The sequence below is a fragment of the Pelecanus crispus genome, chromosome 10, assembly GCF_030463565.1.
Source record: "Pelecanus crispus isolate bPelCri1 chromosome 10, bPelCri1.pri, whole genome shotgun sequence".
Taxonomy (NCBI): domain Eukaryota; kingdom Metazoa; phylum Chordata; class Aves; order Pelecaniformes; family Pelecanidae; genus Pelecanus; species Pelecanus crispus.
This window is the reverse complement of record NC_134652.1, coordinates 7447308-7472328: the sequence shown is the minus strand read 5'-3', so window position 1 is coordinate 7472328 and position 25021 is coordinate 7447308. Positions and strand designations below refer to the sequence as shown.

The 25021-nt window shown below is 40.2% G+C and overlaps 1 protein-coding gene and 2 non-coding genes across 3 annotated transcripts in view; all 3 read right to left on the bottom strand.

Moving 5' to 3' along the window:
* The window catches only part of EIF3A (eukaryotic translation initiation factor 3 subunit A), a 36043-nt gene extending 14061 nt beyond the window's left edge, over positions 1-21982 (bottom strand). The window contains exons 1-15 of the mRNA XM_075717370.1: positions 21901-21982; positions 17741-17931; positions 17404-17540; positions 14077-14240; positions 12582-12781; positions 11422-11630; positions 10254-10425; positions 9119-9223; positions 8211-8309; positions 7389-7505; positions 6161-6346; positions 3044-3391; positions 2391-2495; positions 499-612; positions 93-215 (exon numbers count right to left, since the gene is read on the bottom strand). Of these exons, the coding sequence (XP_075573485.1) occupies positions 93-215; positions 499-612; positions 2391-2495; positions 3044-3391; positions 6161-6346; positions 7389-7505; positions 8211-8309; positions 9119-9223; positions 10254-10425; positions 11422-11630; positions 12582-12781; positions 14077-14240; positions 17404-17540; positions 17741-17931; positions 21901-21949 (2319 nt within the window). The 5' untranslated portion in view covers positions 21950-21982. The remainder of the gene's footprint in view (positions 1-92; positions 216-498; positions 613-2390; positions 2496-3043; positions 3392-6160; positions 6347-7388; positions 7506-8210; positions 8310-9118; positions 9224-10253; positions 10426-11421; positions 11631-12581; positions 12782-14076; positions 14241-17403; positions 17541-17740; positions 17932-21900) is intronic.
* On the bottom strand, positions 7710-7842 carry LOC142594499 (small nucleolar RNA SNORA19). Its single transcript, XR_012831451.1, has one exon. It is a non-coding gene; the product is annotated as a small nucleolar RNA SNORA19 (small nucleolar RNA).
* LOC142594500 (small nucleolar RNA SNORA19) lies at positions 8506-8629 on the bottom strand. Its single transcript, XR_012831452.1, has one exon. It is a non-coding gene; the product is annotated as a small nucleolar RNA SNORA19 (small nucleolar RNA).
* Positions 21983-25021: the final 3039 nt, after the last annotated feature.

The following is a 25021-nucleotide window of genomic DNA, read 5'->3' as shown; positions in this document are numbered from 1 at the left end:
ATTTGTTTCTAGTTTTCATGAAGAATCATGAGTCATGAGTTTAGTTCCTCACTTTAGGGTAGTATTTTGTTACAATACCGTATCTCACGTACCTCGTAAACTGTTCGTCGTGATGCTTTGAGCCTGGCTTCAAATAAATCTCTATCCTCCAACATCCTTGACAGCCTGTTCTTATGCTCAAGGGCTTTCTCACGCTCCAACTGCAAAGTGGTGATCTAAAAATAGGTAATATAAAAAGTATTACAAAGTAAAATCTTACTGTATATTTGTATTCAATCTACCTCAGCTACTAGAAAGAGAAATTTTTTCCTCTTTCAGATCCAAGCCAGAAGAAACTGCTGTCCACTAGCACAAAAAAATTGCAAAGTTAACACTTTATTCTTCATACCAACTTTTTCTCTTCTTCCCTTGAATGGAGCTGGGAAAAAAAGACAGTGAAAACCCACTATTTTCCATTCATTGCTAATGGATTTTATCACCTGAACAAAAAATTCTTACCCTTTCTTCTTCCTGTTGCTCCCACAGCTCCATATCATGCACCCTTTGCTCCTCATATGCAGTCTTTATTAAAGGAATTTCTTCTAAGCGCTTCGCTCTTTCAAAATAGTCAATCTAAATAAAGATAACACACCTTTAGCATGTCATAACACAAAGACCAAATCTGGAAGACTCAATCTTCAGCATCCCCCAGAGAAAACCCCAGTATCTGAAGGCTTCTCCAATATATCTGATCTATTATTGTTACATAAGAGCAACTACATTGGACCACATCAAAGGTCCACCTAACCAAAAACCTACCTCTGGCAACTAAGTGTACTCCTAGGCAAGGATGCAAGAATAGAGGCAGGCATATATAAAATACTCTCTCAGCATCATCAATTTTCAGCTCCCAGGATTTCCTGATTTAGTAGGGATTGGTGGATTTCTCCTCTTGTCCTTTTGAACTCAAAGAAGCTTTTCATATACAACAACATACTCTGGAAAGAACTCCTGTGTGCCTATGGCTCACAGCACGAAGACCCACCTTCTACCTACAAATAGTTCTGAACACAGCTCCGCCTAGCTTTGTTTGATGCTTCCTAGTTCACTATCCCTTGCACTCAGTACAAGAACTGCTCCCTGTCATCAGCTGTTGCAACAGGTATGCTGTTATAAACTGCCACCACACCCTCTCTCCAGAAGTCTTTCAGACATAGGGGTACTAATTTACATAGACATTTCTTACACAGAAGCCAATTCACATCATTGATAATTCTTGTTGGCCTCCTCTCAAACTTCCAGTTCAACTGCATCCTGTTTGAGATAAAGAGACTAGAACTGCACACAGTGCTCAAGATGCAGAACCACGAAGTTCTCACTGCTGACTAAGAATGTTAAGTTTGGAGTCCGTGATTTAATATGTAAAGCTAAAGATTGGGGCATTTTTTTTTTTTCCACTTTCCCTACATAAAATATTTTACATCTAAACTGAACATCATTCAAAGACTCTTCCTTTTATCCCACAGCTGCTAAGTTTTCTTTGGTGAAGAACTTTTTACAAAGCTTTTTTGGAAAATCCAACTTAGTTACACTAACCAGATCACCCTTACTCATGTGTTTGTTTTGACAGCTTCAGAGAACTCCAATAGGAAGCCCAAGCTTACAATTCTTTTATAGAAACTGTGCTGACATTTCTGGGTAGATCATATTTACCCAGATGACGACAAATTCTACTGCTACATTTTCTACTACTTTGCTCAGACTTACAGGCTTGCAGCATAAAAGATCCTCATTGGAACCTTTTTAAGCAACTTGCCACTTTCTAGTATCAAGCCAGTTTTAAGTGACTTGAATTACCAACTGTATCATATAACCTCCATTTCATTCTTAAATACTGTTGGAAGTCCTGGCTGAGTTTCACCTTGCCTAGCTATATATTTCTATTTACTACAACAACACGTTCCTCACACTTTTATAGTCACCCAAGTTTCAGGAAGATACTATTCTGCCATCTAGAAGGCCTCTAGAAGTGGAATTTCCTCTGCTTCACTGAGGACTAATACAACTAAGTAAATTTAGCTTCTCTGTAATGGCCTCACCTTCTGTGAACACTTAATCTTCCCTGAACATTCTCCAATTACAAGTCTTCCCAACTAAGACTCAGTTCACGTACAGCTTAAAGGGTCCTTTTTCAAATCAACTCCACTAATTAGAACAGATTTGTGCACTGATACTAGCAACTCAGTTGTTTTTAACACATTTACCTTTTGTTAGTTTCATACAATAACATTTTCAACACCAATATTATACACATGGGTCTGCGTGTATATACATAAATATGTATCAATACAGGAATTCACAATCACTAAAGTGTTGTATAGACATGGTTTTGTACCCTTCCTACTTTGTACCTTTTTCTCCTGATTCTTCAGACGTTCCTGAAGTTCCTTCTTTTCTTTTTCAAGCTGTTCAACTTGTTTAGCCATAATGAAGTCAGGATCCAATTCTTCAAGATCCTACAACCAAGTAAAGTTATCAATACAAAATAAAGCAAACATTTTTTCTGTTATAGATGTTGTTTGTTTATTTATTTATTTAAGCTTCTCTGCAGTTTTCCTCTTAACTTTTAAAGTAATTTGCTTCAGAAACAGTCTCAAGTTTCTTCTCCTCTCTTCTGGATAACTTGTATTTTATTTTTCAAGCTCTCAAAAATCAAGATACAAATCCTTTAAACTGAGACACAGTCCAGGTACTACAAAATGGGATCTGAAGGTTTATTCTGTATTTCAGATATTGTTTAACAACAAGGCAGAGGGGGAAACTAGCTGGATTTAATTCCTCCAGGTACAGAAAGGTCCTATCCAAACTCAATATTAAGGTTTACTTATGCTGTTGAGCAAATTAAGTATTTCAGTGTCAAACTGTCCGTCTCATTTTTAAGAGAGACTGCTTATAAGACCAGTTACAGTATACAACTAGTAAAGAACATGAAATTCGGGCAGCCTAGCAATGTAACCAAAAGGATAAAAAAAAGCCCAGAAAACTTCAATAATAAATTGTCTACCTCAATATCAATATCTTTAAATGCTTTGGCTCCCAGTTCAGTCTTCTTAATCTGCTCCAAGCGCTCACGAACAGTCTTCTTTTTGATTTGTTCATGCTCTTGCAGGATACGCTCCTTCTCTCTTTCCTTTGCTTCCTGGCGCAGTCTCTCTTCTTCAGCTTTGCGGACTTTTTGTAATTCAGCTTCACGTTGTTCCAGTTCTTCTTTTTCACGCTGAATGTTTAAACTTTCAAGGCGCTCTTTTCTTTCCTCTATCGTTTGACGACGTGCAAGAATACGCTGATGCTCCTTCCTGGAATTTTTCAGGAAGGCAGTAACTGCCAGCTGATGTTGTTCTTCCTTCTCTTGCTGAATTTAAATTAAGGATAAGACAATGATGTAAGCAGCACCTCTTTAAAAAGGCAGAAAGCATAACAAATGCTTCTCAAAGAAAACTCAAGGTTAGTTTTATTCTCCAAACTTGCCAACTGCATGGAAATACAACTGTAATGGCAAATCTAATCACTCATCCAAGTGGCAAAACAAGGTAGTATCAACTGACTAGAACCACATGCAAATGGAAGAATATTGTCTGTATCAGACAATATTCTACAACACATCTTAGGTATGATATTTTCATCCTTTTTTCTGTCCAAAACTATTGCTCACCTGTACGCTAGTGATATTTAAGACTCTAACTGAAAAGGGTAGGGCGTCAACCTTGTTTGTCTCCGCATGAGTGAGCAAGTATACTATCACATGTACTGTACTTCACCAAAGCTCCCTTGTTTTTAAAGTGTTGGTTTTTCCAAACACACTAACATAAGAGAAAAATAGCCTAATTGACACAAAGCACTATCTGGGGGGATGATAAAAAAAAAAAGATGAGTCAACAATTTAGGTATAAACATTGTACATAAAACAATTCTAATGAAATTATAAAAAAGCACTAGACTTCTAGACACTAGCATATAAGACGATTCTTTAAGCAGCCTTCTCACCCCCGCCCCATCCTCCTCCAGAGTACCTATACAGCTCTTCGCAGGGATTCATGCTGTACACATGAAGAGGTATAATTGTGCCAGCTCAGGGAGCTGCCCATTTTAATCAGTCCAGCAAGCAGCAAAACACTGCAGCCCAATCAGCCTGCTACACCCCCTCAGTCATGCTGCTCTTGAAACGTGAGCTAGCTCAGAGGTATTTTTAGTAATCCGTCACTTCTAGGGCATTCAACAAAAACACTGAAACATCCACACTTTGTTGCAGATTTGCAAGCACTTAAAGATAAACAGAGGTGCCAGAAACACAAAAATGAAAAGTTTTTGATGAATTTAACTATTTTGTGAATTACAACAAATTTGACAGAAATTAAGTTTTTAAGCACCTGAAAAAAGTGAAAAGTTTTGATCTGAATAGCAAAGGAAAAAAGGATATCAACTTGTTCTGCAGCTTCTCTAACCACACAGATCGATATTAACCTTGATACGGTACTCGAATTTTACAAGTGTAATTACTAGAATTTATGTCTTATTCAGCTAATTGTACTAACATGTCAAGTATAAGACTATTTGTCATTTCTATCTATGAATGTACAGATAAAGCATGTTTTTTTCTTTCAAACCACCAATCCATCTGTCTAACACCAATCACTAAAAGAATCTTCTTAGGGGAAAACCTACATGGAAGTATTTTTATCTTAAAAGCTATGAAACAGCTAATATATGTTCAAGCTAACATAAGTAAGCTAGCATTACGTGTCAAGATACAGTCCTACTTTGTGTGTTTATATTTTAAGAATATTACTTAGTATTTCAACCCGGATAAAGATTCTAACATGGCCATCCTGCTATCAGCCTTTATTCCATACGGAAAAATTATTTGGTATGTTTGCTACGAAATCTTTCATAAATATAAAGCAAAAGAAAAAATTACCACTGCTCTTTTAAGAGAAGTGAAGGTTTAGCTTGCCACAACCAAAGCATGCTGGAAATCCGAGAGTGATTTACACCTTGCTCCAAAGGGCTCTGGAGAACCTGAAATGTGAGCTCATCGGTGAGTCCAACCTTGAAGCCAACAGCCCCAGCGAGGAGGACAGGGAGTGACAAGGACAGGTCAGTTCTTGAGTTGTGGGATCTTTTGTTCATGTTTTTAGATTCCACTATGAAGTTACATTCCAGGTTCTTCACAACAGCAGTTTCTCCAGGAAGAAGAAAGCAGGCTCTTGGATTTTCAAAAACGCATGCAAAATTTTAAACAAATCCTAGCTCTGCAGTCCCATCTATGGGTAAGTTATTATTTAGTATATCCTAAACCTGATATATGCAAGACTGGCAATTTAAATTCAGGCCTCTTGTGTACATTTTGACATGATTTTAGTTATGGCTAAGCACTAACTAGTTGAGTGCATTTAAGAATGACTTCTTCTTCTTCACAAGCACAAATAGCTGACTACCACCAGGCTGAAAAAAAATGAAATTAAAAAGTACATCTAATGTGAGAAAATACATTCTTTGAAATACAAAGCTTTGAAATAAAGTTATTAGCTTGTTTCTACTTAATCCACAAGTATATAAATGCAGCCCATCATTACTGTCAAATCAGATCAGAGATCGTTACCACAATGCTCTGAAAAACAGAGCAACACACTTCTGAAAATAAACAAATGTACAAAAGCAACAATCGCCCCCTACTCAAACCCTTGCAATGTCATGTTAAATTAGTCATTAGATAGCTCAGTGCCTTTCCTAAGTCAAGAAAAGGTAAACCAAGTAACTCCTTGGTGTAATATTCAAGTATGATCTCACAACTTCAAATAAGGTTGTCTTGCTAAATTGGAGAATTTAGATCTATTAGAACAGGTGAGTATGTAACAGATGCAGAAGGATACTTTGTCATTAATAAATACATTAATGCTACACTACGTGTATATATTAACACCTCAAGTATCCATTATTTGTTCTGAAGGGAGGGGACAGCAGTAGCAATACTGATTACCACTGCACTGCAAATAGATTACTGGAATAAGCAGTTGATCAGCTAAGCAAAAAAATAACAAAAGGCTGCGTAAGGACAACAGATAAGCATCACACAACATTGTTTGGGTTTGTCAAGATTTTCAGAAGGCTTAAAATGACTTACCAGTAAGTGAGGAGGCTTAATGACTGCAAGAGCCTTAGCCAGAGCTGAGGACATAGCAGTCAATTGATTTCTAATTTGCTCAGAAGGCATGCTTTGTAGTTGAGGGCCTAGTGGAGCATCTTCTCTAGTACTGTAATTCAAATCCGAGCCAAAACTCAGTGTCCGGGTAGTATGATCAAGGCGAACCTTTTTAAAAAAAAAAAAAAAGAAAGAAAGAAAGAAAGAAAGAAAAGGCTTGTATTATTTATTACTTTTAAATAATTTCTCTGTTGCTCTGCCTGTGACCAATGAGTCAACAAAAGCTCTAAGCAGAAAATACTTTTTTTTAAAAAAAAAGTTTTAGCTATACCAGAAATGCCAAATTAGTAGAAGAAAAATAGCACTCTGAATAAAATTTTGTTTAATTTCCATGATTTAAAAAAAAAAAAAATCACTAGCAGAGGCTGAACTTTTAATCATCCTATGAAATGAGCACTGCAAGACAAATCATTCTTGCCTCTTCCTCCACATTAGCAATACACAAAACAAGAATCCTGACCTTAATGCAGACAATTTCAACACATCTAAAATATAATCTAAAGTTGTGTGTTAACTTAAATGCATTAACTTAACTTTATCTAAAAACCTAAATGGATAATTACCAAGCAATCTCAACTAAAAACCTAAATGGATAATTACTAAGGGATCTCAACTAACAACTACTTGTATCTCATGACTAGCTTAAACATTTCATTACAGGCTGTCGTTCATTCAATACAGACAACTTTACCAACAATGCAATCTTCAACAGCAGCTGAAACATCTCAGACATTGGTGTTTTACTTCAATCGCTTGGTTAGACAAAACCCAACATCAGCAACTGCTAGCGCGTCTTGCACAACAAATTCAGCAGAGTCAGAAATTCGCATCCCTGTTTGTTAGAGTGGCTTCAGGATATTCTGGACTAAATGACTGGGGCTCACAGGGCAAGTTTCAGCACATTTTATTTCAAATTTTACTTCTACTGGACTTATGTTAATGGTTGTTGACCTAAATAAAAAATACACACCAGAATGCAAATAATCATCAGTTCTTAATATACTGTCACACACATCATTTACTCTAGTTTATCTCCATCTATCAAGAATCCATTGTCTTCCTTGGTTTCAACATCAACCAGTTAGTTTTCATCCAATGTAATACACATGAATCCACACTCATTTTACAGAAATCTTTTTACAGCACTTACTTGTAAGTCACAATGTCTGGCTGCATCAACAATACTACGTTCCAGCTGGAAAGCATCAACAAAAGGAACTAGGCTAGCCAGACGAGCAAATTCAATGCTTTGATAAATCTGGGCCACCTGTATGTGAACAGAAACATCAGGTATTCTTCCTCATTAAAAAGAGATCAGAAATAAAAGTTGTTGTACGGGCTTTAAAGCTAACTTAAATTGTCAATAAATGAACTTATACATATTAATACAATTACAAATACCCTTTCAGGATTTTATTTCTGTACTGTATTCAAACTTAACCTAAGATTAAATGCCATTCCTGAACGGCTTCTTTGTATGAAGGAGACTGGCAGCAGTAACTACATACAGCTATGCTGCTAATTAGCCTTCAACTATTTCTTTAGCACATCAGAAATAACACTGCTCGTCACTTGTAAGGAAAGCAGGTCAATGAAATGTGCATTTTATAAAACACCTAGACACAAAAAGACCCCAAAACCGAAATAACCCACCCAGAGCTTACCCCCAAAAAAAGTTTTAAGAAACAAATTACCTTACGTAAGACATCATAGATCCGTAAGGAAGAAAATCTAGGCAAGAGGTTACACCACTGTATGCAACCACTATGAAGTTAGCTACTACAGCTGTCCCTAAGTGATGCACAAACCTGAAGATACAGGTTACAGACTGGAAAAAAGTATTCAAAAATCACAATGGTCTTCTATTTGATGGAAAACATTTACTTCAGCATGGAGGTTTCCAACTTGACGTTCTTCCAAAGCATTTCCTAACTTACGTATACTTATGAACATACATTTTCTTTACTCATACCTGCTGCAGAAGGCGAAGTATGGTATTGTTTTGCAGGTGGGGAACATACAGCTGCAGCTCAGGTTCCTTTTCAGCTTGGTCTTTCACCCAGTTCAGAACCTATCAAAATTCTGAAAAGTTACTCTATCTGCATCAACCCTTAAAAACTTCAACATTAAAGTACAAAGCACGGTTCTTAAAATATTTCCAGTTTACAGCTCATGAAACAACAGCACTTTTGTCCAGATACTACATTGTTTTAGTGAAGGGTATCTTTTGATCAGAAAACTTTTATTTATAATGGATAGTTAACATTTTTTGTATGAAGGCGACTGACAGTACTGGCAACATTTACCACACTGCTAATTTACCTTCAAGTTCTTTTTAGCACCTCAAATATCTTTGTTCCCACTATTAAAGAAAAAGAACATGATGTGCTTCATCAATTGCAGAATTCACATTAACTTAATCAACAGCTCTCACATTATTTTACCTCCCAATACTCTGCATTTTAATAGTAAAAAGTCATTAGTATATTTTTCCACTTCCCACACAACCCACTTGCACACATATGCACATGTGCGCACACACAGTTTTCTCATTTCTGCATCTTTAAACGAAATTTAACTCGGTATCATCTCCACCAACAAGACCTTCTGATTCGTTCCCCAAACTCTGCACCTCTGTAGTGACCCTCTGAACAGCACCCTAGAGACCTGAATGAATTTTCATTCTATTTCAATAATCCAGTGTACTATGTATATCCGATGTTACGTACATGTCATTGTAATGGAATTGGACCAAATAAAGCCTACCATTGAAAATTCTGGCAACAGAAAAAGCTAGTTGGTTTTTACCACAAATCATTATTCAAGTAACAGACTATTAATCAAGACCAATTACTGTACACACAGAACTACAAAACCTACCTTGCTGACACGGCTACATAACTTGAGTGGGTGAAAGTCTACTTCAAGCCAATTGTAAAGTTCTTTCACTTCCGGAACAACATATTGCACTACGTTGAACCTTACCTACAATCAACAAAAAAATACAAAGATCTCAAAATAAATACAATATTAACAAAAAGTTATGCTTTAAGAATTTTATGTTCAAGAAGTTAAATAGGACCACATGTACCTTTTAATATAGGAGACTACTTGTTTATTACAGCATTCTTAATTGCAGTGACAATAACCCTACGCTACATCACTTAACTGTATTTAAAAATGGAAAAGTAGACATAAAACATATAAACAAGATAAATATTTAGACTACAGTACCACCCTCAAACTTATTAGCCATTTCTAAGACACAAGTCCTACTACACCGATGTAGGCCCACATCCAAACTAAAACCACACATCTCAGTTTGTGAGTAAACTTCTTAAGCTTTAAATTGTGGTTTTAAGGCAAACTGGAGAGGTACCAGAAGACGAATTAATGCAAATTGTAAAATGAACCTTGAATGTAAGTTTTAGGCCTGCATGCAAATGACTGCAAGAAACTCAAACGTCCTCTGAAAACACCTAACTATGGTTGAATGCCTAATTTGTTTATGAATATCCAGAAAGGTCTGAAGATGGATAAATCTAGCCTCCCTTCAAATTAAACACAAGGAACTTTTCATAATCAGTGGGCTGTAAGGACCTAAGTATCTGATATCTGACCCATGCTTATCCAAAATACATTTAAAACAGAAAAATAAACATTTGGTTCAGTTAATTACACACCTGAGAGTAGGGAAAAAAACCCAAAGTTCTAGCTCACAAGCCTTTTCAGACCCCTCAGTTTCAAAACAACACTCGTTGCTTGGGTGACATAAAGGACAATATTGAATCTGACTCTTTAGTGCACACAAGCATTCAGGCCTCCCGTTATTGGTGCCATTTCCAAACAGTCCTTCTTGTGAATCTGAAATTTTAACACTATACCGTAAGTCATATAATTAACCACACAACTCTTTTAACTTCTAAACTGCTGTCCCATAACTAAGCACAGAAGGAAAACAGCCCCAAAGAGGACTCGATGTTTCAAAGCTGCTCATCTGAGCACCACTACCTACCATATCATTAATGAGACTGCCACGTGTAGGTGGGGCCTGAAGACCCAACAGGGTTGCCAGACGTCGCTGTTTCTCAACAATGATGCCATCCATATCCAGAAGGCGAGCAATATCAGTTCTCTCAGGAGTTATAGGAATTGACAGAGTAGCCAAAAGGACACGAGTAGACATCCTGTTGACAAAGTATAACCACAAAAGATGAACTGCAAGAGAACACTAATTAATGCCTTTTCATATACGTGCCAATTCAAGAGCAGGAATGAATAGCATTCATGATGCAAAACTGTGTAAAAATACCAGCAATAACAGAAAAGACGCCAACTGCGCAATAACAGTACAGAACGCAGTGTTCTTCAGTAACCAGCGGAAAGATTTTGATAACATCTTCTCATTACTTACATATGTGTGTATATACATATGTATATATACACAGAAACGATAAAGAAATTTAAGCCGCCTCTGTAAATATCCAAATACTGTAAAATAATGAAAGCAGCGCCTTTAAAAATTTTAGCTGCAAATCCATACCAGTCATTTTGATTGCATTAATCTTTTTAAATTTACTGTGCAAGCCAGATGTACCTTTTGATGTAACGATACAAATGACATTAAATATTTAAATTCTGACGTTAGTACCCAAATGAAAAGCAATATAAGAATTTCCATAGAGTATTTATTCCTACCAGATTCTGATTATATAAAGGCCTGTACATGACCTTCAGAGGTTAATGCAGTCAGTGATACTGCATGCCTCAAAAGCCTTGCCAGTATCATACTTGTTACCAAAATATTAAAGGCCATTTGGCTATACAGACTTTTATATATTACGGAAAGTTTATACTAGTTATAATGAAATCTTGTGAAGTAAATACCACCACTCAGAAGAGAAAAAGGAAGCAAAAGACACATTATCTTGCTTAGCTTCCCACTCAGTAACAGAGAAGGAAGCTTAACTAAGGCGATCCTGATGTTTACATTATTTACACTGTAGCTTTGTAAAATATCCTTCTTGCTCCACATTTATTTTAAGGCAATTAGTACAGGCCACTAAGCAGAGCTGCTCATAGCCATACATGTCATCTGCTTCTTTTGGGGTACAATTTAGTTTATGTTTGAACCTATGGGGTTAAAAAGAGAATCTAAGATCACATGAAGTATCTTTCCCCACCTCTGCATCTCCTCTTGTGTGAGGTTCTTTCGCATTTCTCTTGATAAGTGATAAAGTCGGTGAAGTGTGGATGCATGAAAAAGAGCATTTCCTGATTTCCAGAAGACAGTTGAAACTTTGTGATAGTAATTTGCCATCAGTTGTGGTTTGGGTGGTTTCTTAGACAGTGCAAATAGCCCATGAATATCCTCCACTGCTTTGAAAGCTTCCTAAAAAAACCCAAATACACTACTTTTAGGAAGTTTTTGCAATACCCAAAAAAGGGAAAAATACACATTCACTAAAGGTTATAAGACTATAATATATTTAATACCACCGAAAGCAATGATCTTCAGTTGCACCAGCTACACGAAAGGAAACACTTCTTTCCTAATAAAGAAATTATTTGGACATATTGCAAATCCATTAACTATCTGCTTAGAATTTGGTAGTTAATGATCAGTTTGCATAATTTTCTGAAAACCGGTTTCTTTCAGATTTTCAAGCTACAAACCAAGGGGGGAAAAGACCCCCACCTACAGAATAACAAAAATTTTACTATTTTACTATTATACCAATTATACTATTTACTGGTTTTACCATTTTTCATAAAATCAATTTTGTGATAAAAAATGGGTATAGTTTTCCTAAAAATATATATAATCTTGGAAATGCCTTACACGTAATTACTTACATACCTAAAAAGGAAACAACGCAACAGAGAACATTCTCCAAATTCACAAAAGCAAAAAATTACAACCTTGGCTTTTTAAGGAATTTAACATTAGAAAGGTTGGAAAAGCAAAGCACCTCTTCGAAAAATTTGTTTTGATAGTGCCCTCACTTCCCAGTGATCTAGTTCATGAGAATGCAAGATGGCAGAGGTGAAGGTGTCATCATCAACTTCTCATTTTCACAACTCAAAACGACTTCAGCCACTTTACCATTTACTACTACCAGCAGAAGCTTGGTTTGAAATGCTATGCGAAAACAGCAATCCCAGGAACATCAGACTAAGCATTCAATATACATGTAGTACCACATTCTAGATATTAAAACTTTATTCTTCAGCTATTATCCTGTCTTTACCTTGGAGTATATACCATGAAACATGATCTGCATGGAACAGATTCTGGAAAGGCTGTAGACTACAGTGCGATTACAGGAGCCCTGCTGCATACCTGCCACAGCTCCATGCTAATAGCACTGTCAAGCTGCACAAGCCTGGTCTCCAAGTGCATTGACTGGCTGTCAGGATTGTTGAGGTTGATTGCTGTGCTTTGGTTATGATGACGCTGGATCTGCCCCAAATGCATCCGCAGGTTATCACAGAGTTTACGGAACTCAGCTTTACGTGTGTACTGCAGGCAGAACTTAAAAGCTGCAAAAATGAACAGTATAAATCAAGAATGCTCGCTAATGGTGACTTCATGGTAGTTCTAAATGGCATTCAAATATGTAAATCAGTACATTTAAAGAATCTTCATTTACAGTCCAAAGACATCTCAAACAAGATGCAAACTATCGCACATAATGAATAAATGACAATGCAGAGCATTCCCATCTTGACCTCAAAAAATGAACACGCTTCTACCTAATTAAGCTGAAGGAGCAAAGGGAGTACTTTGACTCTCTTTAAAAATGTGCCAATTTAAGCAGTGATTCTAGCTTTTATTTTGAACTAAGTGCAAACAAAATTCTGTGAATGGCATAAATTCAGGTTTTGGCTTTGTAAAACGTGGGAAAAAATTCCTAAGTCATCTAAATATGGTAAAGTTACATGAAGTTTTCAAACTGGAAATGACACAGAAGAAAATTGTCTTTGACCCCATAGTTCCTCTCAAAAATCTGTTGTTGCTTTGCCACTGTCACTCTGAAAATTCTAAAGTATCTCTACCAGAAACAGGCAAAAAAGGAAGTCCCGACACTGTAGCACCCTTAAATACACTAGAGCACCTAGAACTCATCTGACAGTCATCTTTCCTAATTTACTTTCACAATTTGAATCCAGAGTTAAAAATCTAAGAGTCATTTTTCAAAAATACAGAGCCCTAAGTTATACATACAAAGACATTTTTCTGCTCATCTCTCACCCTTAAGAAAAGATTAACATGCAAGTATTCATTCTTATAAATTCAATTTTTACAGAATAATGCCAGAAAGAATCAGACTAGGCTTCTTCCTATTACCTTCTGCATAATATTTTGCTGAGTTACGTCTGTGTCAAAATTGACAGTGCATTGTAATTTTACAGCACCTTTTTGTGTACATTAGTTTTTGAAGTGAGCTCACATGGAATACATTAATGGAAGACACATTTGCCATTCTGGGTAACAAAGTGAAAACATGACTAATTTTGATCAGTAAGTTAGAAAAAAATAAAGACACAGCACCAGTAATTCTCATATTATCAGTATATCCAGGAAACAAAAAAATTTTTCCTTGCAGGTTCTATTACAAGAAAGATCAATGTCCAGAAACCTCAGTAATTTTAAGGAACCTCTGTAATTTTAAAAATAGTATGTGTGCCCATTCATATGCTTAAGAGATTAATGTATTTCCAACTCTGAAGCAATATCCAAATGGAAATAACCTTTCATTTTCTAGTTTTACAGGATGTAATATATAGAAGTCCTAGATCTCATTATACTTTAAGTTTCCATCTTTTCAGCTTACCTTGCTGTGCAATATCATGGTACAGGCGTTCCACTCGAGAATTATTTCGGAGAAGATCCAAACATTGCCTGTATGATTCCCATAGGAATTTAACCCAGGGTGTCAAAAGCAGTCGGTCAGTACGATCCTGAGTGTCTTCTCCACTTACAGCACTCAAAAGAACGCTACAGTCGGAGGGGGGGTAAGGAAAAAAAAAAGTGGTTTATTCCCCACAATTCTCACCAACTTTTCTTATCAAGATCTAAGATGAGACTGGATAAATCTGAACAGCTAACTGGTCCTGAACAGCCTACTGCTTACTTTCAAATTGGTCCCTCAGACTTCTCTCTTTTCCTTTAAAGGCTGTAGATAACTTTTCTTGCCGTTAAGTTTCAAACTTTGGCCCCTGTACATATGACAGACATGTACAAGCTCCAGAGATAGGAGACGTCAGGAGCTTCTGTATCATTCATGCGAGTAAGCCAAAGGAAACTAATTCCAGGATTGTCACCTTCCCTCTTCTACCAGGGAGCTGCGCACTGTACCTCTGTTAGATTCAAATATCACTGTCTACTCAGATACTTTCCTACTTGCTGAAACTTCCTTTTTAGTCACCAGCAATGCTGCCAGAGAGCTTGCTTCTTCTTGACATAAGACACACAAGCAACAAGTGCCCTACGATCTGCAGACATCGAAAACTAGAATACTTAAAGTATCAAATCCTTTAAAAATTCTGACATGAAAAAGATGCTTAAAGATGTCAGAAGGTATGATAATCTTGCATTTAGGGGCCATAACTGCATTTCCTCACTCACAGAAATACAAGATTGGAAAGGATTCCCAGGACACTGAGACAAATTCAGTACTATGGCCCACATGATCCCTTTCTGCTAAACAGTCCGCCCAGCATGACAAACTTACAAAGAAACATCTTCCCTAAGCCTTCATTTTTAAAATCCTTTTTGAACTATGCTCTTAATATAAACTCTCAACTCTTGTCACTCTCTTCTACTATACCGCTTCCAGTTCTAATTTACTTCCTTGAGCTCTAGTACTACATACAATATTAAAGATGACATTTCACCAGTGCCTTCGCCAACAGATCAAGCAGCGAATCCAGCAAAAAAGTATGAGAAGTTGAGAAAACAGGACCTAAAAAACTCTAAAGAAACAGTGGTTGTTCAGATAAAGAAGTGTGACTGAAAAGACACATTTTCTGGTCCTCAGTTCTATAAAAGAGAACAAGGAAAAAGAGTGGTTGGTCAATCTTCAGTGTCTAACTATTAGTGGGATTCCTCTGTAATGAAGACTATTTTCAGGCACTGGAAATAACAGGAATGGCGCTGCCATCCTGGAACAACGACTGAAGACAGGTCTGTACCCTTTTCATTATTTGCAACCAATGAGTTGGCAACTTCTACCAGAGAGCCTTGCTGTTAACATGTAAATCCACAGCCTTCTACTCCATGTTTTTGTGAGTTTTATTTGAATACTATAACTCTGTTCCTCACAGTCGCCTACACAAGACAAAATGTCCTCTACTTTGACAATTTCTTCCAATTTTCTATCACCAGTAAATTCGACTGACTTTTTTTGTTTCTGTGCCAAGATTTTAATTGAAAGAATTCCCACTAACTTCACTCTTGCTTCCTATCTCCTTTCGTCATTACATGTCATCAGTTTCTCACTGGGCAATGTCTTAGTCCCCTTCCAATTAAACTGCAAAACATCCCTTCTGGTATGGTATCAACAGCTTTACTTTTCCCCAGGTTAGATCTCTGGCATTTCTTGAATCTAAAAAATTAAATTGCCAAATAAATTCTAACGTAATCAGATGTCATCTACCCTTCGGCAAGCCTCTGCCGAATTTTATCTTATTTTTAACTCCATGTACTACTTCCTTCCTTCAAAACTCATACTAAAGACCTGAATCTTATTATGATCAAGATAACAACACATAAGCAACTCTTCAGACCAATACTCAGTCCTGCATATGGATGATGAGAAAACACACCGTCTGCTCAGATGGGTATCTGCAGAGCTTTAGTACCCAAAGTATCTGCTGATATTTTTAAAAACTCTAGGATAGAAATTATGCTGTCACCCAACATGAAGAGAAAGCTGACTTTCCCATTCACCTCAGAGAGGGTAATTTCCATGCTCTAAAAACCTATCTTTTTTTTATTCCAGAATCAATATTCCTACAAAAATCAGTAGCAAAGTATTGCTTTAATTTTCAGACCACCCCTAGGATGGCTAATCTCAACCCACCTCCTCAGAATTTTACCACCATTTTTCTTAGAATTCTCCACTTATGGCTGAAGATTCTTTTGTTATTTCTTTTAATATCTTCTGCAAATTTTAATTTGGTCTGGCCTTCGGAAATTTTAATTTATTCCCTAAACTTTATGATTTTTTTTTGAAAGGGTAAGGACAGATGGCCTCTTCCAAACTCAGCTGGAATTGTTTAAAACATTTCTTCACCCCCACCTTGTTACCCCTCTTCCACAGATGTCACACATACATACCTGTACTATCAGAGTTAACATGAGCATTCCCTAAATCAACAGATTCATCTGAAGAACATAAACATGCAATCAGAGCTGACCTTGCTTTGCCTGAAGCAGATTAGGATGTTCTCCCACAAACCATTCTGACAGCAGAGTAGTGACTTCTCGTAGAGCTGTAGAGTTTTTGCATCCTAACCTGGCACTACTTGCTTAAGCAAGGCTTAAGTGAAGGTCTATACAGAACCTACAGCAGATATATTTACTGAACCTTTTTTCCCCATTCCTTCTACATTCTCATGATCCATCCAATTAACTATAACACTCTGAATTTACTTTTTACACCCTTTCTTCTATTATCTCATCAGTTACCCAAGCAATTAGAAAATAACATTACCTTTTGTTTGTACATGCACAACGTGGTCAGAAATACTGGAGGTTATTACATACAGGAATTAAATTGGCCTAATATAATTAATAGCATTTGTAGATCAACTGATAATGAGCAGTTTTCAATAATAAACTTGCCAATACCATTACAGATGCAGATCTGAGCAGACACTAGAAAGTGGTGACGCAGCTCCTAGAACCGCTCCTACTGTATCTACGTTTTCTATTCTTTACTACTTAGTTTACTTTTCTTTACTTGGACTTAGGATTTTGCTCAATGCAAAATACCGTTCCTATTTTTTTTTCCTACCTTTAGAACCTCTAGAACACCACTAGTATTCCATTTCAAATCCATCATCTTTATATATCAGTTCTCTGAATTGCCAAGATCCTTCAGGAAAATAAGGATACTTTGCTGTGAAGTGCTACATTTTAAAGACAGGCCACCTACCTCTCTGGAGTTTGAATGTTATCTAAGTCTTCTATGTCCAGTACCATCTGCTGGGATTCTTCCTTAGCTGCTTCTGTTTTTTCTTCAGCTAATTTTAAATAGGCTCGAACAACATCTTCCAAAGATTTGATGTTCACCTACATCAAAGGGAGAAAATGGGAAGATATTTCCACCCACAATAGGCAGCAAGTATTTAAAATGTAAATGCTACAAAACCAGGAACATCTAAAAAGCAGATTAATTCTAACTCGAGACCAATCAGTTACGTTTAGATCATATCAGCTGACATATACCATGCTTGCTACAAATAAAAAAAAATAAAATTCAAAAGCCATACCTGCTGGCAGATATTCTTGTACTGGTACAGTCCTTCTTTTGCCAGATGACTCTTGCGGAGATCCACACAGAGTTCCAGGTACTTCAACATAATTGGCTCGTGGATTTTCTGCCATGTTCGGTGTTTTTTACTTTTCATAACATCATAGAGAACATCAAGGGCAGGCTGCTTTTTGCCGACCTCAAGGAATTCTGAAAGTAAAATCCAATTAGCAAAAGACTTGCAAAGGAGAAGGTGATGTTTTTACACTTGACACTGTAAACTTTTAGAATTTAATCAACTCTAACCAATGTTCATTGATGGTTTGATTTAGCTGGCCGTATCAAAAATGTTGGCAGATGCAACTGCAGTGGCAGTTTTTCAATGACATAACTGGCAAACGAATGCAGACATCTCCATTAACATGAAAATTTCAGGATGGCAGAGATGTGTCTCCATCCATCAAGGCATGACTGGGCACTTCATACATATTAATAAAATATACACATCCAGTTTTAAAGCTAATTTCATCAAGAAGGACAACTAATACACATGACGAGGCTTGTAGAACAGCACCTACCAATGTCATTCAACAAGATGCAAACCATCCAGTGAATTTGACTTAAAAAACAGTCCTGCCCTCAAGCCAAGAAAGAAAGAAACTTCACTCAGAAAAGTTGTTTGGATTTCTTTTTTTTTTAAACTCAGAGTGGTCTAGAGATTCAGTTTATAGACCAGTTACACTAAAAGCTGCTACGGTCCAACTGAAGGGTCAGATATCTTTTAAACCAGGCTTGCTGCTGAAACCAGTGCCCTGTTTATTCACTCCCTAAGCAGCTGCTGTTACTAACAGGATCCCTCAGCATCACAGCAACTCCCATCTGTGATATACCACACTTTCTGCTCAGTACAAAATACAGCAAACCACCCAGGAGCAAACACCTGAAGCAGCACTGCCAGCTACCAGCATAGAAACAGGCCCTACACTAAAGGCACTCTTAAATGCAGAAAAGCAAGGCAAAAGAGCTCTGAGAGTGGAAGCAAACAGGTTTAAAAGATAAACAAAAGTTGAGAACAGCTAAAAGGAAATGTGTGTATTCTTAAAAGGATGAGGGGTGGAGTCAGTACTTTCCCTGAAGTACTTCAGAAATCATTACATTCCTAAAGAAATAATGGCAGAAAGGACTAAAGTAGGGGGCCTGCCTCAAGATGCTCAGACATCAGACAGAGCTTCTAAGTTTTAGAATGCTAGAATTGAAGTTAAACGTGGCTAAAAGATGTATTTTGAAAGCAGCAGGGCTGTTTTAATTGAAGGACCACAATAGCACGTATTTGGGGCTTAGTTTATGTAAATAATGAGGTTGCGTAAGATGAGCAAGTTACTTTATAGAAAAACATACTGTTACGTTTAAAGATAATTAAAGTTACAATGTGACACTATTCAGCAGTATTTTTTTTTTTACTCACAGAGGGAGTTTTAATAAAGCTATCCTCTATCCCATAATTTACAGTGTTATTCTATCTCAGTGCTGCTTTTGAAGCAATTACTGCTCAGCTTTACGATTTTTTATTTATGAAAATAAACTTGAAAGGCAAGTTTAATCTTGCAACAATGCCAGGCCGTTCCAACCACAACTCTCAGTGGTCGATAACCAACTGGACAAAGCACAAAATTAATTCATATTGTTTTGAAACTTTTAATTAACTCTGGTTAAGCAAGTTCTTACCAGCCAGTCAAATAATTAAGGCTAGTTTAACAGACACTGTAGTAAAAGCACACACAAAGTGAAACTGAAGAGTCAAATACAGCACACATCACCATGCCTTGCAGTAGAAACTGTAAGTTAAGGAAACAAAGATTTGTAACAGAAAAAATGTAAAGCCTTAGCCCCTGAAGAGCTGTCAGAATTACAATTTTTCTATTTTTTTCTGTTGTACCACTTAAAATGCTAAAAGGTATCCAAAACGGCAACTGAAGCTCTGAGAGGACATGAACTAGGCGATACACATTGACCACTTGTCTACTGCTAACCCAAAATTCCAAATTAAGTTTGCGAACTGAGAAAATGTACATCATTACAGAGGGTGACAAAGATGTCACGCATTATCAAATATCTTTAATAGAGAGCAAACCCAGTATCTGCAACAATAAAACACTCCCAAAAGTTCCATCACGCCCTTGACTACAAAGCAATGCCAGATATGAACCACAGCTAAGGGTTGGCTTTGACCTACATGTATTGTTTATACGGAAAAACAGCCTTCCTTACATATCTGTACATATTTACAATCATTCAAGCTCTTTTTATTTCCAAACATCATCTATGTATATATTTTGTGTTCAAAAAATGGGTAGATGTGGCACTTCGGGACATGGTTTAGTCTAGTCTACCCTTGATTGGCTTAGAGTAGACGGTATTTTAGGTTAATGGTTGGACTGGATGATCTTAAAGGTCTTTTCCAACCTAAACGATTCTATGATTCTATATTGAGGTCACCAAGAACCTGAAGCATAAAGTGCTCCTAAATGCTCACTTAAGCCCTACGTATAAAACGCAAACACTGAAACTCTGGAAACTGCGCTGAATGTTCCAATTTGAAACTTCAGTTTAACATTAAACTGTTTCCTGTGACATACAGCCTCCCTTACGCACGACTTCTCACCCTTCCTTATACTTGGACAAGGTGAGATTGAGCCCCTGCAGTCTGCAAAACGACGTCGCTTATCATGTTTTCCATTCAGTCTACTGAGACTCAAGAATTGCTAGCGTTTGTCTAGAGAACACTCCCTCAGTTCAACTCTACTCCTTCAGTTTGTTAGAATTTAGTAGGCTTGCAGCAGTGCAGGAGGTGCGAATTTAAAGCTGCTCTTCAGGAAAGCAACAATAAAATGTCAGATTTAAACGGTTTAAGGTCAATAGTCCAGCAATGTGACTTGGTCACCAAGTAAGTACAACGTACTCTACCCAAGAATTCTGAAGCTTAATTGAAGTTTATATACTATGGTATGTATATCTTTTCCAGTAAAAGGACTGCTAAAATACAACTTCATCTTTGGAAGCTGACTGAAGCTGATTTTATCTTTCATCTTTTTATCTTTGTCTTTTATCTTTGTGGGAATTTTTACAATGAACTTTAGAGGAGAATACCAAGTACGTGAATTACGTATGGTCCCCAGACTATGCGGCCTCTTCAGCTGTCATTTCAAGACCCGTACATCATCTGTAATTTTTGGATGTCTTTAAGTGTCATCTGCCAATCAGCCCTGTGACAATGAAGGGTCTAAATGGTCTCGCTAAGCGCTTGAAATAGGATACTATAAAAAAAGAAGCGTCAAAGCCATATATTTAGCCTGAAAGGAGACAGCTGATAAACGTAACCAGTCCAATTTTATATGTGGCAGTCAGCGAGAGACAGCTACAGTGCAGTCCTCCTTGGTTTCTATTCCAGGGGTAAACTTATGCATCGGCCTGTGCAACATCCAAGAAGTTTAATGATTTGCATTCTCACCAGTCACATGAAGGATGGGACTACTAAATACGAAGCCCACAGGGAAAAACAGGCCCCGGGATCAGACCGGTTTTGAAATCATCCCAGAGCGGGTGCGAGATCCGGGCCGGACACCTCACGCCAAGCCTCTGGCCAGCGGGGAGCCCCTTCCCGCCCGCGGGCACGGCGCCGGCTCGGCGGCGGCTTTGCCGCGGCTCCACGGGCCGCAGGGCCGTGGGCTGAGGCGCCGCGGGGCCCGGGCCGCGCTGCCCTCGGCAGTACAGGCCCCCGCCGCCGCCGCGACCCCCCGCTTCGCCCAGAGCCTGCCCACCGCCTCCGCCCGCGGGCGGCCGGGGGCCCCGCCGGGGAGAGGGAGGCGGAGCCGGGCCCGCTCCCCGCGGCCGCCCGGGCCTCGCCTCCGCCATGCGGCGCGGCCGGCGCCGGCAGGCCTCGGCCATTTCCTCGCGGCGAGGCGGCGCCGCGCCGCTCCCGGGCGGCCTCTCCTCAGCGCCAAGGAGGCGCCGGCCCAGGCCCCCGCGCCGCGGGGCCGGCAGAGATGCTCTCGGGGCGGGCACGGCACGGCCCGGCGCGGCCGGGGCGGAGAGGAGCGGCGCACGCTGCCCGCCACGGCGGGGAGGGGAGGGAGGAGCGGGAGGCGAACCGGCGGCGGTGGGGGTGCGGCCCACACTGACCGTTCGCCCGCTTCAGGGCGTTCTCGGGCCGCTGGAAGTACACCGGCATGATGGCGGCGGCCTCTCCTCACAGGGCGGCGGCGGCGGCGGCTCGCTCCGTGCTCCAGCCAGGCAGCCTGCGAGGCCGGAAAGGGAGGGCGGCCCCTCGCCCGCGCGCGCTGACGTCGGCGGAAGCGGAAGCCCCTCCCGGCGGGGGGGCGGGGCGGCTGCTGGCGGTGGGGCCGTGAGGCGATCGTGAGGGGGTCGTGAGGCGATCCCGGGGAGCGCGGCCCGGCCCCGGCCCCGGCCCCTGCCCCTGCCGGGCCCCGCACCGTCGCTGAGAGGCCCCGGCGGGGAACGGCCGGCCCCGGTGGCTTAGCCCGGAGCCCGTCGGAGCGAGAGCCGCGATGGCTGACGGCCCGAGCAGCGGGGCGCTCGGTGAGCCCTCCGCCGAGAGCCGGGCTTCAGGCTGACGGCGTGGCCGGTTTCCGCCGCTAGTGCCCAAGTGACATCCCGGGCTGTGCCGGGCACCCCGGCGGAGGCTGGGGGACCGGGGGGTCGCGGTGCAGGCAGGCGGCTGGTTTGCCGCAGAGGCAGGGGCCGGTCCCAGCGGGTTGCCCGGGGCTGGGTGCCGCCAGCCCCGCGTACCGGTCCGTTCGAGGCAGACCCTGGCTTGATCAGCCCCTCGGTGGTGGCGGCAGCCCTCCAAATCGGGGAGCCGGCTCGCGGAGCTCCACGAAGCCGTTTGGCTTTTGCATCAACTCAATTTAATGCAGAAGAGCGTTTTGGCAAAGAAGCTGAGCCTTTGCTCTTGACAACTTGCTCAGCCGGTTCAGAAATTGCACTTTGGGGCAGCTAAGGACTTGCAGAAAGGCCCTTCTGTGTGCACGTAGTTGTCATCAGCTGCAGATTTCATTCTTAAAAATTTGGGAAACTACTTCAGAGGAACTCAGTCGTTCCTCTTAAGTGCAATAGTAATAGCAATATTCATATGAGTGTAGATGTGATAACTACTAGTGCCAGTGTGTATTTTTCAAAACTACTGATGTGAAAATTTCTCTTGGCATATGGAGAGACAATGGAAGCTGTATAAAAGCATGTGAATTATACACAAAAGTCCTGTAACAGCAGCAACAAAAGCAGCAGAACAGTAGCAAGCGAATGTGTGACCGATGGGATATTTTGGCTGAGTAAACAGAACAGTGCATCTCCACGTAAGGCATTGAACACAGGACGCTTTTCAGTTTTTCAGCAGAAATGCCCACCTCTGCAGCTTGATCACTGATGACATTCTGACTGTAGCTGTGACCCTCTGCAGACCCGGCTGTCTCACACTGGTTTCTTAAGTACATCTAAGTACGATTTTTTAAAAAAATACGTAGGTAGATGGAGAAGTCTGTTGATGATGAGTAAAGACAGCTTGTTCTTGTCTTTTGAATTTCTGTTCTGGAACATTCCATTTTGTATACTTGTTGCTTGGTTTCTTTTTGCATACTCTTCACATTAACCATCCTGCATGGCCACCAGAAAGTTTCATAACCATTATACAATGCATTTAAAAATTTAGTGTTGGCTTGTAATTACAGTTTATTGCTAAACAGAAAACCAGTTAAAACTAAGAACAAGGAAGACACGGTCACTGCATGGAAGCTTTAGTAGCACCATCAGTGTATCCATGTAACACCGATCCCTTTCCACTCTATTGCATGAGCCTCCATTCTAGAGTAAAAAAGGAGGAGGAAAAAAAAAAAGCAACTTTGCTTTTTCAGGCTCTCTTCACTTGGGAGTTTCTCCATGTCCTTGTGTCCTTGGTCCTCTTTGAGATCCGGTGACCGGTGTTGTACACAGTGTTCTCCATTGGGCCACACTATTGATTTACACGACGGTATTTTAATACATCCTGCATTGTGAAACGTCTCTGGCAGGCTAGATGTTTCTGTTTCAAACCTCGGTTATGCATTCAGTAGAGTCTTCATTAAGCTATTTATAGTGCTGAACAAGTCCTTTTCTTGTCTTCATAAAATTAATTTAGAACGCTGTCAGATGAGCACCAGGGACGCCGCCCAGGTCTGGCTGGCAGCTCCCCAGCATCTGCAGGCTGCCTGTGCCACGTTGCCCGAGCTGGTGCCTATCCTAAGGCCTCGCAGCCTTCCCTGGGGGGCATCTGCGCTCTGGCAGGGGACCACAGGTGTGCTGCCTGATATTTGTTGCTGGTTTATAGCAGCATTTGCTATCTGGGAGCTCAGTCCACTTCTCTGAATCTCTCTGAAGTTCCTGGAAGCCCTCCAGGCTTGAATTGGATGATTTTGTGCCAGGAGCAGCTTTTATGGTCTGACTCCTCCTGTCTCTTTCTACACAGTAGCTAGGTATATTAAATGTGCGTACTTTAGCTTTACGCCTTTATGAAAATTGTATGCTACACCGCCCTGTAGCGTGTCCCCTAGCCAGGCGTGATCCTTGACGGGCCTGGCCTCTCTCCCAGGACTGCACGTTTTCTTTAGCAGCTCCTGATGCTCCTGTAGTCATCCCAGGTGCATTGGAAGTTTCTTCTTCCTAATCAGTGGCTGCTCTGTGCCGTTAGCAGAGTTTGCACACTATGGCTTCCGTTTGTGGTATTCAGGTACCATTGTTCATCCAAACTTGGAAACAAGATCTTTTAGTTTTTGAGCAAGGCCAAGTGCTGGGTCCTGCACTTGGGTCACAACAACCCCATGCAACACTACAGGCTTGGGGAAGAGTGGCTGGAAAGCTGCCTGGCTGAAAAGGACCTGGGGGTGTTGGTCAACAGCCGGCTGAACATGAGCCAGCAGTGTGCCCAGGTGGCCAAGAAGGCCAACAGCAGCCTGGCTTGTGTCAGGAATAGTGTGGCCAGCAGAAGCGGGGAAGAGATCATCCCCCTGTACTCGGCGCTGGTGAGGCTGCACCTGGAACACTGTGTCCAGTTTTGGCCCCTCAGTACAAGAAGGACATTGAGGTGCTGGAGCGTGTCCAGAGAAGGGCAACGAAGCTGGTGAAGGGTCTGGAGCACAGGGCTGATGGGGAGCTGCTGAGGGAACTGGGGTTGTTCAGCCTGGAGAAGAGGAGGCTGAGGGGAGACCTTATCGCTCTCTACAGCTACCTGAAAGGAGGTTGTAGTGAGGTG